General features: G+C 44.7%; 1 protein-coding gene across 1 annotated transcript; it reads right to left on the bottom strand.

Annotated features, from left to right (window-relative positions):
* Nucleotides 1-232: 232 nt before the first annotated feature.
* fgb (fibrinogen beta chain) lies at nucleotides 233-13,250 on the bottom strand. Its single transcript, XM_038792039.1, has 8 exons — nucleotides 13,060-13,250; nucleotides 11,026-11,208; nucleotides 7,352-7,535; nucleotides 6,666-6,893; nucleotides 5,526-5,639; nucleotides 5,298-5,420; nucleotides 2,307-2,592; nucleotides 233-692 (listed from the first exon to the last, which is right to left on the bottom strand). The coding sequence occupies exons 1-8, from the start codon at nucleotides 13,168-13,170 to the stop codon at nucleotides 407-409; spliced, it is 1,515 nt and encodes a 504-aa protein (XP_038647967.1). The 5' UTR covers nucleotides 13,171-13,250; the 3' UTR covers nucleotides 233-406.
* Between the last annotated feature and the right edge of the window lie 346 nt (nucleotides 13,251-13,596).

Below are 13,596 nucleotides of genomic sequence, written 5' to 3'. Positions count from 1 at the left end.
GTGTCTAGGCGGGATCTCGAATCTGCCAATGAAAATGGCCAGTTCGATCGCGAACCGATTTGCACCTGCCGTGGATCCCAATTTTGGCCTCTCCCGCGATTTAACCGGCGTGCACGGATCCACGCCAGGCGCAATGCAGCGGCTGAATCGTGCCCTCCATCTTTAACATTCAATCAATAAAGTAGATTACTTCGTCAGAGTACCAAATCCCGGGGTAAAATCATACGCAATGTATTTATAACGTTCATATTTTAATGCGTTCAGGAATTCACAAACATTTTTGACTTGAAAACTTGAATCATCATCTTCTGTGAGTAATACAGTGATAGTTTACAAATAAAAATAAAATTATGACATTTTCATCCAGTTTATTATTTTTCATAACATTTTTAAGTTTTTGAACCTATTAATTGTCAAGGGTTGCTTGAGGGCTGCCGGGTAGTCCCGGGTTTGGAATATTTTGAATATTTATGAACACTGGCCGGATTTTCATGCTCATCGTCTTCATAGAATACCATGATCCTTTAAAGTCCATCCATACAATTCCATCATCTGTGCCATGTTTTGCCATTTGTCTTGTGTAATTTCCACCCCAATAATATCTACCATTTGGATTTGAAGAATGACAGCGATTATACCACCAACCACCACCATCTTCTCTGGCACACTGTTTGGTTAAGTCTCCAGGTAACCTGTCAATGTTAAAACAGTTTTGGGTACCCTCCTTGTGTTGAAATACATTGACATGTTAAAACTTATCAGCAAGCTACATACAGGAAAACAAGCACAAGATTATGGGGGACAATGTATTAATGTTCATTTTAGGGATTCATTGGGTGGAAGAAACGTTGATCTCAAACAGGACAAACCTTTAAAAAGCCTCTTGTGCTGTGATAATATGCTAGGGTGATAGGTGTGGTGAATGTATTACTGCTACCATTCATCATTCTATTGCATTACATTGTATTGTTTTATGTTGATGCCCTTGTGGGCTCCGCTGATGGCTCCGCCCCCTGGGGGTGGTATATGAATCTGCAGCCTGTAGGTGACACTCAATACAGAGCAGTCGCAGGCAGGCACAGATCTAGCTGATTAAAACGACTGTTCACTTCTACTCTTCGTCACGTGTGAATTGATGGTCTCATCAATTTAATCAGCTAAGATATCGCTATGGAAGCCGCCCTCAAACCGGATCGACTGGAACTCGACCCACAGGCAGCTGAAGCCAAAGGAATCTTTTCGCACTGGCTTCGCTGCTTTGAGGCTGACCTCGCCGCCTCCTCCTCGCCCGCCGTCACCGAGGCACAGAAACTGAGTCTCCTCCACGCCCGGGTGAGCCACAGAATCTCCGTACTAATCGAGGAAGCGACCACGTACGTAGACGCGGTCGCGATCCTGAAAAGACATTACGTGAAGCCGGTGAAAGAAGTGTTCACGCGGCATCTCCTCACCACTCGTCGTCAACACCCCGGGGAATGGCTGGAGGAATGCCTATGTGACCTGAGGGTAGTCGTTCGAAACTGCAATTACAAGGAAGTCACGGCCTCACAGCACATGGAACTTGCCATCCGGGACGTTATGTGGCTGGAGTCCGGTCCAACTACGTCAGACAGCGCCTGCTCGAAAAGGGCGCCCTCGACCTAGAAGAGACGGTATAGCTATCCACCTCCTTAGAAGTAGCTTTCCAGAGCCTCAATACTTTCCCCTCCGACCACGCGATTCCCTCAAGAGGGTATCCCAGGCCTGTGCTGTGCGGCTGCCCGCCCAACCCAGGGGGCTGCCCTGCTATTTCTGCGGCCAGGACCAGCACCTCAGATAGTGTTTCCCGGCTTGGAACGCGACCTGTGGCGACTGCGGCAAGGAAGGACACTTTGCCACAGTCTGCCTGGCCAGATCCAAAGCTTCTAAATCGCAGGTCCGACTCACAGACTCACAGGCCCGCAGACCCCACAGTGTGGCTGCGTGTCTGCCGGCACCGCCCCCTTCGGATGCGTCATCAGCCTTGTGTTATCCGTGGGGGCCGCCATCTTTAACCATCCCCCGACATGTGCTTTACATAGTAATCTGCTATGTGAGACCTTGTCATAGGCCTTCTGAAATTCTCAATAAACCGCATCTACTGGTTCTCCCTGGTCAACTCTACCAGTTACATCCTCAAAGAATTCCAGTAGATTTCCCAATTCAGAACATAAGAGTATGGTGGCTGATTCCTCTGCCATTCATTTTAAATTAATTGACCGGGAGTTGTTTGGGGGGTCAAAACATTAACAGCAAAAAATGAGGACAAGTTGTTCTCTCAGACTTACCATCCATCATTGTCTCTATCATATGTACTGAACACCATGTTCTGATGAATTGTCATTGTTCGATTAACTCCATAGAGAGTTTTGCTACCTTCCATAAGTGTATTGCCAGCATTTCCAAAGTACCTATCAACTGATAGTCGATACAAATTGGCTTCATTTTGGACCACAAATTTGCCATACTCAGCAGTTAATCTATTATTTTCCCAGTCTTTCATTTCAAAAAGCAGCTCTGTATTCTCCAGTTTTGTCAAATAGCTGATTCGGTCATTTCCAAGCCAATATTCACCTGGAAGAAAGTTTAAGAAAAGAACAACTTTTATCCCACAGAATAGCAGCAGAATAAAGTGCACTACGATCTAACACATCAAAAGGGTTCTGGTACAGATCTGGAAGGTCCTATTTTTGGTTACTGTTTTGGGTTGAGTTGAGTAGTCTCAGTTGGCCTTAATTCCCCTGGATTATGGAGGAAGAAATCTTCTAGGATTGTGCTCCTCAGCACAGTCCAGTGGCCAGTCCCAAGAATATGCAAGTGGGGAAGTCATGGTGAGACGAGGATTAAATTTGGCCGAGATACGTCTTCACACAGCTGCTTAGTCTTGCAGCATAGTCACTCGGTACCTCAGCAATAAAGGAACCAAACCCCCAAAAGAAGATAACACTTTCAGTGGAGAGGAGAGGAGGTTAGGTAGATGGATCTGAGTCATAACTATTGGCATCTTTCTAAATTGAGACAGAAGTCTCGCTCGGCCGGCCTTCTTCAGTTGAACCAGTTTTCAGCTGAAGGCAGTACACCATTGGTGTGTTAAGATTGCCCTAAAACTCTTAGGTTTGGGAGAGAATTAAAAAAAAAAAAATTTAGAGTACCCAATTCATTTTTTCCAATTAAGGGTCAATTTAGTGTGGCCAATCCACCTAGCCTGCATATCTTTGGGTTGTGGGGGCGAAACCCACGCAGACACGGGGAGAATGTGCAAACTCCACACGGACAGTGACCCAGAGCCAGGATTGAACCTGGGACCTCGGTGCCGTGAGGCAGCATTGCTAACCACTGTGCCACCGTGCTGCCCACTTACAATAATAATAATCTTTATTGTCACAAATAGGCTTACATTAACACTGCAATGAAGTTACTGTGAAAATCCACGAGTCGCCACATTCCGGCGCCTGTTCGGGTACACTGAGGGAGAATTCAGAATGTCCAAATTTCCTGACAGCTTTCAGGACCTGTGGGAGGAAACTGGAGCACCCGGAGGAAACCCACGCGGACACAGGGAGAACATGCAGACTCCGCACAGACAGTGACCCAAGCCAGCAATCGAACTAGGGGCCCTGGAGCTGTGAAGCAACAGTGCTAACCACGGTGCTATCGTGCCGCCTGCTGAGCACTGAGCACAATAGATGCCTACAGGACCAAATTATGGTATGCAGAAAAGCTGAGGAAATTGATAACAAATAAAACAAAGCACATATTGAAAAGGTTTAGAACAGATATTTATCGGTTCTAAAAGATTAGTTATATTTTTCATATATTGGGAAGGTATTGGTGTCAAGAATTGAAGTTAAAAAGATGCTACTGTTGAAAGTATGGTACCATTTGAAAGCTTATTATTCAATCATGGGTATACTTTAAAACAGGGTGATATGGTTAGCACTAATGCCTATGGCGCTGTGGATCCGAGGTCGATCCCAGCCCTGGGTCACTGTCCGTGTGGAGTTTACACGTTCTCCCCGTGTCTGTGTGGGTCTCACTCCCACAAAACACAGATATGCAGGCTAGGTGGATTGTCCACACTAAATTGCCCCTTAATTGGAAAAGAATAATTGGGTATTCAAAACAATTTTTTTTTAAATGAGCGTACTTTATAACATAAATGATGTGAGATTTAAAAGTTAAAAATGAAGATACTAGAAATTGCAAAAGAAAATTGAAAGTGTAGGAAATGTGCAGCGAGTTCACATGAGTTTAAGAAGACAGATAAATCTGCGTTCCTTGTCTGTTCTCATTCTATATCTGAGTAGATTTTGATGCAGTTATCGTGTAGAGTATAGGGTGAAATTGAAAACATGTTCAAGTTGCTGATAATACTTCCAGAATCTAAGAGCTGGTGACACCACTCTGACATATCTTCGTGAAAAGAGGCATTTTACTCCATTGAGACCTCACTTGGTAAAATAAAATTTTCACTAGAAAAGTAATTAATTAGTTCAGTTATTAGCTGCTAAAAGCAGCTGCATTTCAATGTTTAGTTCCAATAGTAAACCCACAAAAGTCAATCAGCATCTGAAAGAGAAAGTTGAATTAATACTTTGGATGCATCTCTCAATACAAACTCAATGATTATTACTTCTGATGAAGAATTAACTGAAATATTAACCACGGGCGAAATTCTCCCCTACCCGGCGAGGCGGGGGGTCCCGGCGTAGCGGAGTGGCGCCAACCACTCCGGCGTCGGGCCTCCTCAAAGGTGCGGAAATCTCCGCACCTTTAGGGGCTAGGCCCACGCCGGAGTGGCTCCCACTCCGCCGACTGCCGCCAAAACTGGCGCCAACGGCCTTTGGCGCTACGTCGATCGGCGTCGGGGCTGGCCGAAAGGCCTTCGCCGGTCGGCGTGAGTCGACAGCGACCGCTGACGCTTCGGCGCATGCGCGGTGGAGGGGGTCTCTTCTGCCTCCGCCATGGTGGAGGCCGTGGCGGAAGAAAAAGAGTGCCCCCACGGCACTGGCCCGCCCGCCGATCGGTGGGCCCCGATCACGGGCCAGGCCACTGTGGGGGCCGGGGTCCGATCGCCCCGCGCCCCCCCAGGACCCTGGGGGCCCGCTCGCACCGCCAAACCAAGGACCATATGTGGCCCCATTATTGCAACCAAATCATTGTTGTTCGGCCAATTCCCTTTGAAGCTTTCATTTTAAGCTGGTCGGCACACTGTAGTGAACTATGGCATGCTTGTTTGAAAGAGAGTCAATTTTCCAGAGGCACTTTAATAATCTCACCTGGAGTATCGCAAAAGCCTTTCCCCACATCAGATGCTATGTTACCGAATCCAGCTTTGTAGGCATCCCAAGATCTGCCAAAGTCCACGCTACCATCCTGTCTATTTTGAATCAGTGCCCATCCTGGAAAACATTTATATTCCAAATGAAAAAGCAGCAGCATTGAATGACATGCAGAAGTTTACGTTATTCATGAACAGACTATTTTATGAAGCACAAAATAGGTACCTCCTTGTTCTGTTACCATGTCACAGTAGATTTTGTAAGGCAGTTTGTGTGAATCTGGTTGGATTAAATAGAGCTGAGATTTTCTACCACCTTTGCTGTAAATGTCGTTACATTCTGCAAAACAAAGACGCAACTAAATTTATCTTGTAATTGGGAAAATGGAAAGATATGTAACATGTACCAGTCCTTCATGTTTATTTCCTTTGATCTAATTTCTTTTATGTTATTTTATCATTTTGGTCCGTGGGCCCATTTTCGGGTTATGCCTCTAAGCAGAGGACTCAAATTTGAAACAGCCTGCTTGTCAGGACACTGTGTTCCCAGGTTTGTGTTTGAGAGATGAGAAGCCAGACTCCTCAGCACCAAGTGGATTTTAAGAACTAGTTTTGGAGGAAGTTGGTTTGACTCTTTAACTGGCTACTGGTGGGTTGACCAGGGACAATGTTCTGCCTGACAATGATCAGTGATTAGTTCCTGTGTGATGCTTTCTGAGAGATTGTGGCAGAATTGATTAGGCCTTGAAAGTGAAAGGAATGCTCTCTCTCCCTCTCTCCTGTTTGCTGAAGTGAAAGAAAGGCTCCGTTGTTCCGAACGCAGTGAATCCCCGGCATATCGTTTCCTGAGAACTTAAAATGATGCCGAATCTGCAGAGAAGGCAGATAACTTTTCCAGAGAAAAGAGTCATCTCAAGTCTAGAATGGAGTTCAAAATGAAAGCAAGAACTTCAGAAAGGCATTGACTGAAAGTCATCCAAGAGCATCAAAGATCCTTTTCCTTTTATTTTACATTAATATTTTCTTTCCCTTTCCACCATCCTTTCCCCTCTGTGTTGTTTGTCTGTGTGTGTGTGTGTGTGCAGAGAGTGGGGTGAGTTAGAAAGGGGGGTTTGGGAAAACTGTTGTAGATAGTTAGTTACATTTCCAGTCTGTTTAATGATTGGTTACTTTTGTATTGTTACAAACTTTGGTGACTAAAGTTAATTGGGCTCAAGCAAGGACCTTGAGTACTTTATATAGAATGTAATTTCACCTGCGTTGCAACTCTGGATCGAACGGGGCTGGAATTGACCGCGCACTAACTCAGGGTTTCATGACAAACAATGAAAAGAAGAATGTTGAAATGGTTTTTAAGTGTACGTACCTTTGCCTGATACTACTGGTATATTACAGGTAACTGTGCATGGGTGTTCACAGAATTGAACCTGAGTTTGTACTGCTTTCTTAAGTGTTTCCAGTTTCTTTTTGAGACTGTTCAGAATAAAACGCATTTTGCTGATGGCAAAGGGAAGTGGCCCTTTTACCTTTTCTTTTATCGCTGAAAAATACGTTTCCAACTCTGTATTGTGTGTAACCACCAGGTTCTTATTACCTGCAGAGACATATATATATATTACTGCAGATTAATAATCATAATAATAATAATAATGTTTAGTGTCACAAGTCGGCTTACATTAACGCCGCAATGAAGTTACTGTGAAAGTCCCCTAGTCGCCACACTCCAGCACCTGTTCGGGTACACAGAGGGAGAATTCAGAATGTCCAATTCAACTAACAGCACATCTTTCAGGACTTGTGGGAGGAAACCGGAGCACCCGGAGGAAACCCATGCAGACACGGGGAGAAGGTGCAGACTCCACACTGACAGTGGCCCAAGCCGGGAATTGAACCTGTGCGAACCACTGTGCTACTGTGCCACCCTATTAACTTCCCGTCACTTGATACTGCGACTGGCAGTTTACAGGTTTGATTTCTGGGAGGTTCAGAAATTAGCTGAACAGACTTGCTTCAGGTGGATAAATTGCTTACCAAAATGCAAGAAATCTGTACCTGAATAGTGTGGTTTTCTGGATTGCATTTCCTGATCCATCTTGCCTACATATTCATGGATTCTATTTGTAGACCGATAAAGATATGAAACATGTGCCGTTAAGTTGGCAATCGTTAGTTGCATACTCTCATCCTCCTTCAAAAGGGCAGTCCTTAATTCACAGCCATTTGGGCATAGCACCCCCTTCAAGAGAAATTGATAAAAGGATATGATCATGGATTTATATCAGATTAGCCAGGAAAACTGAATTAATATAACATTGGGTAAAAACCTGTATAACTTTCATTTAGAATGATCTATTAACCTGTTCTCTCAAAGTTGTTTATTCAGTGATAAAAATAGCCGGTTCACTTTTTTCCGTCTGTCATGTAACGTTCCAATGTAAGGATTGCAACTGTGCTCATCTTAATTATACAATGGGTAGAATCATAGAATCCCTACAGTGCAGAAGGAGGCCATTCGGCCCATCGAGTCCGCACCAGCGCTTCAAAAGAGTACATCTCCATGTCCACTCCCACTTTGGAATGTGAATACTTGAGATCAATTCCCTGGTGCCCTCCTCTGATGGTGGCAAACAAGACAGAGTTCATCCAAAATGTGTGTTCTACCTGACATGCCTGAACCCATCTTTACTTTAGAGTGCAGGTAATTTACTAGTTGCTAAATTTTCACTAGGCACAGGCCTTCTCCTTGGCAAAGGCTTGAACTTGGAATCGGGGCTGGACTCAGCTGCAGTCCTTCTGACTGTTAGCTCAAAAGAGAAGTCCAAAGGTCTCCAGACATGAAACCCCTTTGTGATTTGCATGATAGAAAGCGCAATTTTTTTCTTCACCCCTCAATGTCCTTGCTGTCTGCATCTTCTTAGATATTTCAATCCATAGCCCTTTAATACCAACTACCAGGCAGCCACTTCAACAAAGAGATCCCTGTGCAAGGCAAGAGGGCTGAAATTATCACCCATTTCCCTTTTCTTCCTTCTTTGTGCTTGGGGAATAAGCATTAACTGTCTGCAAAGCAGTGGGAAATGTACCCTATATCGCCCCTTTATCTCTCATTTTACTCTCACATTTTGGAGATATGTATCTGACGAGCTCTGAAGATCATAAATGCTGCTTTGGGGGTTTGTTTCTGATTTTCAAGATCCCGTGGCAATAGCCCATAAACAAATGATATATTCATGGTTCTAATAAGAGCAATTCTTTAAGGTGGAACACAAAGAACACGGCATCTACCATCTCTTGGCTTCGGGAAATTCTGCCATTCTAAAGAATCTGAGGCATGGGCCAATTGCTTTCTGGGCCTGTGCAAAAATTGTTGTGGGTTTGGGTACTAGGCAACAAACTCCTTATTTCTATTGTGATGCACTGCTGGCTGATAGATGTAACTGATCCCCCAGTTGGTCCAAGAAAAGAGTTGAGGTGAGACTAACAGTGTTGAGGTGCAAACCTTCCCACAACTAATTGCAATGGGTTTGGACTAACCGTTTGCGAATCTAAGCCTTCAGAGCTATTACGGGCAGCCCGGTAGCATTGTGGATAGCACAATCGCTTCACAGCTCCAGGGTCCCAGGTTCAATTCCGGCTTGGGTCACTGTCTGTGCGGAGTCTGTACATCCTCCCCGTGTTTGCGTGGGTTTCCTCCAGGTGCTCCGGTTTCCTCCCACAGTCCAAAGATGTGCAGGTTAGGTGGATTGGACATGATAAATTGCCCTTAGTGTCCAAAATTGCCCTTAGTGTTGGGTAGGGTTACTGGGTTATGGGGATAGAGTGGAGGTGTTAACCTTGGGTAGGGTGCTCTTTACAGGAGCCGGTGCAGACGCGATGGGTCGAATGGCCTCCTTCTGCACTGTAAATTCTATGATCTACTCATTGTACACCTAGAAAACCAAATATAGCTCTGCAACACATCTCTCCACTTTCAGACTGTCTGTCCAACACCCAACCTTGGTGAAAGAACAATTTCTTCTCATTACTGTGGGAAGACCAAAACCACCCTCTTTGCCAGGGGGTGGCCAGGGGTCACTCTATGGCAGGTTGCGCACGCCCCCCCCCCCCCCCCCCCCCCCAACCCCCTAGAGCAACCAAATGTGCTCTCCTTTCAATTTCTTTCTCTGTCTCCCCATATTTCAGGGCAAAGGGGGATCGCAAGTAATACTGCTAGAATATTAACATGTATGGGAGTGGATGCCTCTCAGTCCTCCCAAGTCCCTGGGGTCAGTGTACACCTCTCCTCCAGCAATAAAAATGTTTCACGTCAGGAATTCTTTGATCCAAAGTAAGACTTCAGGTGTTAAAAAACTGGCAGCCTGTCACTTTAAGAGAAAGTAGATCTGAAAATGTAGCATCCTCTGACCCTCCCCACACTTAAATAGGGAAACCTGCAGCCGACCTTCAAACAGCAGAAATGGGGAAATGCTGGCCATGGGCATCAATGACTTAGTTTGAAGCCTTTAAATATCCGCTTTCAATATTACTGCCTGTTTCAGAGACAATGGGCTGAATTTGGGGCCTCACGGTAGCATGGTGGTTAGCATCAATGCTTCACAGCTCCAGGGTCCCAGGTTCGATTCCCGGCTGGGTCACTGTCTGTGTGGAGTCTGCACGTCCTCCCCGTGTGTGCGTGGGTTTCCTCCGGGTGCTCCGGTTTCCTCCCACAGTCCAAAGATGTGCGGGTTAGGTGGATTGGCCATGCTAAATTGCCCGTAGTGTAAGGTTAATGGGGGGATTGTTGGGTATACGGGTTACGTGGGTTTAAGTGGGGTGATCATTGCTCGGCACAACATCGAGGGCTGAAGGGCCTGTTCTGTGCTGTACTGTTCTATGTATCTTCTATGTAGGCTGGGGAGAGGGCCGGGGGGGCGGGGCTTGTAAAATGGTGCCAGACGGCGTCAGGACAAAAGACCAACATTTTCCTGTTGCGAGGACAAATTGCAAACAACAGGAATGGTAGTGGTGCAATGCCCAACCAACTGGAGGTGTATAGCCAATAAATGCCATCAACTGGCCAATGAAGCCATTTTCACATGACTTTCTTGACATCAACATGGCTCCCAGCCGCCTGTGGAGACCGACAGCTACACCATGGGGGCCTTGCAGCAGCTTACTGCTATGGAGGCAATGGTGGCGGGGGTTGTGGTTGGGAGGCAGGGGCTGACCTTTACTTCTAGCCGGTCCCCATGAAGGCCCTCTCCAGGTATCAATGGCTACACTGCCAACCTTCACCAACCCCCCCCCCCCCCTCCCCCCCAACTGTCCCCACCCCCGTCTCCATGCTCACAAGTCGAGCAGCATCACCCTTGCTCTCATGGACACCAAAGTGTAAGATATTCTCCACAAGAATTGGCCACCCTGACCTCTGATCACTGGGAGCGGCCTGCCTGGCCACAACACACTGAACACATTTCTTATTTGCCTTTCAAGGATGCCTGAACATGGAGCCTGAACTGTCCTTCTCTCTGCATCCTCAGTACTGGTCACCTCTATTGGTAACGCTGCAGAGATAAAAATGGCTGCAGTTATAGGTCCAATTTTAATCCACACTACGCCCTGAAATCAAATGTAGTTAGGATTCAAATTAAAGCAGTATAACTGGGCCCTATGTTTCCGTATTGTCTTAAATATTTGCATTTTCACATCCTCTCATTTTTTTTCTCTTTCCTTCTCCCCCGGCTTACCAAATTTGCATTCATATGCTTGCATCCTCCTTTCGACTGAAGTTCTTTGTCACCAGTTTTTCTGGATTGAGAGGTAGAGGGAGTGGGGTTAGGCCCATATCTGCTTTTTTGTCGCTGGTTATCTGGTGGGTGTCTTCTGCCTGTGTAGGTGCCAGTAATATCAGGTCTGTGTCCACGGGGAGGCTGTGGGAGATTAATAAACATATTAAGTAACGCAAGAGTGCCACTTTTATGCCTTTTTCCTTTCTGACTCTTTCTCATTTTGGTTCATTGCTTTTGGTCCAAGGCAATCAAGCTGAAATTAAATGCACCAGTTTTCTTGTGCTGATCTCTGCTGTGGCCGAGAAGCTTCCATTCATCCATGGATGCAGGCAACATTGGCTCTTCAACCAACATTTCTAAAAGCCCAGGTAAAGTCATCTGTATATGTGGACCTTGTCGGGCGAACATTGGTCACTGTGTATGTCTACAAAATCATGATAATTACATTTCAAATGTAATTCATTGGATGTGATGTACTCTAGATTACGTTGAGGGTAAGAAAGGTGCAAAACAAATGCTAGTTCCTATTTTCGCATTTTCAACAATATCAATGCATTTTAATTTGGTTTAACATGAGCAAGATGTTGTAAACTTCCTTCAGTGATAAGAATGAGGGCCAATGGATGCAGCCAACACTAATTATACTATAAGCTTGGCCAGCCTCTCTCTCTCCCCCCCCCCCCCCCCCCCCCCCCCCAGTATTAAACAATAATATGAAACATGAAATCCAAGGGCATATGGTTTTAAAAATGTGGTTTTCATCACTCTATGGAAAGAGAAACGCAGGTTAGTATAGGTTTTCAAAAATGCTGCTAGCAACAGTCCTGTCTGACGTGAATATGCCATGTTTACAGCAGAAATCCAAGGTTCAGCAATGGCTCTGGTAACTAAGGCTGCAGATACATAAGGCCGACACTTACTTTAACAATTAAACAAATCACTGGCACTGAATTACGTTGCCAGCTTTGCGTTACTCCCAATCAAGGAAATTCAGAATATGGCCCCTGCCTATTTAAACATGTTCAGGAGGATCTTTTAACTAGCATTGCAAGGTTGGTCTAATTGTTGATATGAGCAGCAAAGATTTTGCAAATTTATTGGTGTTGAAAATTAGGTTACAAATTAATGATAGCGGCACGTAAATGATGAACATCCTCACATGTGGTGACTTTACTATTTTAATGAAGAAATTACTCTATTTATGTGAAGGAAGAACTATCCATTTAAATTTTAATATCGCTGGAAAATAGTTCCAGCCCCTGGGAATTTTTCAATCCTTAATTTTTTTTTAAAGAATTGCTTCGGCATTGCAGCAGTGAGAAACCTAAGGAATTTGAGATTGGCATCTGACAGTGATCTCGCTCAAAAGTCAGATTCAGATGCCATTATACTACAGGTTTCATATTATTGAAAAGCTTTATCTGCGAGACACTGCTTGTAATTTCATACTGACTGATCCATAACAGGCACGGGAGCACAATGGTTAGCACTGTTGCTTCACAGCTCCAGGGTCCCAGGTTCGATTCCCGGTTTGGGTCATTGTCTGTGTCGTGTCTGCGTGGGTTTCCTCCGGTTGCTCCGGTTTCCTCCCACAAGTCCCGAAAGACGTTCTGTTAGGTGAATTGGATATTCTGAATTCTCCCTCTTGTGTACCTGAACAGTCGCCAGAGTGTGGCGATTGGGGGATTTTCACAGTAACTTCATTGCGGTGTTAATGTAAACCTACTTGTGACAATAAAGATTATTATTATTATATAATGCAAATAATTTAACTAACACAGGGGCAGCCTATCAGTGTTCTTTCCTTTTATATTCTCTGCGGATTTCAATTTGAAAAGTTATGGGCGATTATACAATATGGCCCTCATTTCTAAATGTTAGGAAAGAATACATATTTGGACTTTGCAAAGGAATACTAAGGTATAAATGTGTGTGTTGTGTGGTGAAGTGACTCTTCACCCACTACAGCTCAACTTAAATCAAACTCCTTACCCCATGTCCTGGTACTTCAGGCTCATCAGTGTCACCCTCTTCTTCATCGTAATCAAGAATCGATGCTTGAGCTGCTGTAATGCAGAAAAGCAGCACCAAAGTCCATTTCATGGTGCGTAATTAGTGAGCTTTCTTTCCTGTTTTCTCACTACCTGTCCTTTCTCACAAACTCTTTCTCAAGTCGTTATACTCTTTTTATATGTTCCAACCACCGGACGGAGGAAACAGAGGACAGAGATTGGGGCAATCAGTTACCACATGATCAATTTTTATCAATAAGTTAATATTTAAACACTGTCACTTGTTTACCAGAATCACATTGATGTGCAGAGCATTTGTGTCATCACTTGTAATATCACCAATAGTGCCAGAAACAAAAATCTAAATGTTCTGGGGCAGTACTTCTGTTTCTGCAACGTAAAATAGATTTTTTTTAAAGCCCCACATGTGGCATCATATTTAATGGTGCAACATAAATGTAGTTAGGTTCCAGGAACACGACAATTAATAAACAGAACTTTAAGATGAATAAGATTA

The sequence above is a fragment of the Scyliorhinus canicula genome, chromosome 3, assembly GCF_902713615.1.
Source record: "Scyliorhinus canicula chromosome 3, sScyCan1.1, whole genome shotgun sequence".
In the NCBI taxonomy this organism is placed as follows: domain Eukaryota; kingdom Metazoa; phylum Chordata; class Chondrichthyes; order Carcharhiniformes; family Scyliorhinidae; genus Scyliorhinus; species Scyliorhinus canicula.
Note: the sequence above shows the minus strand (reverse complement) of the source record. Positions and strands in the feature narration are given on the sequence as shown.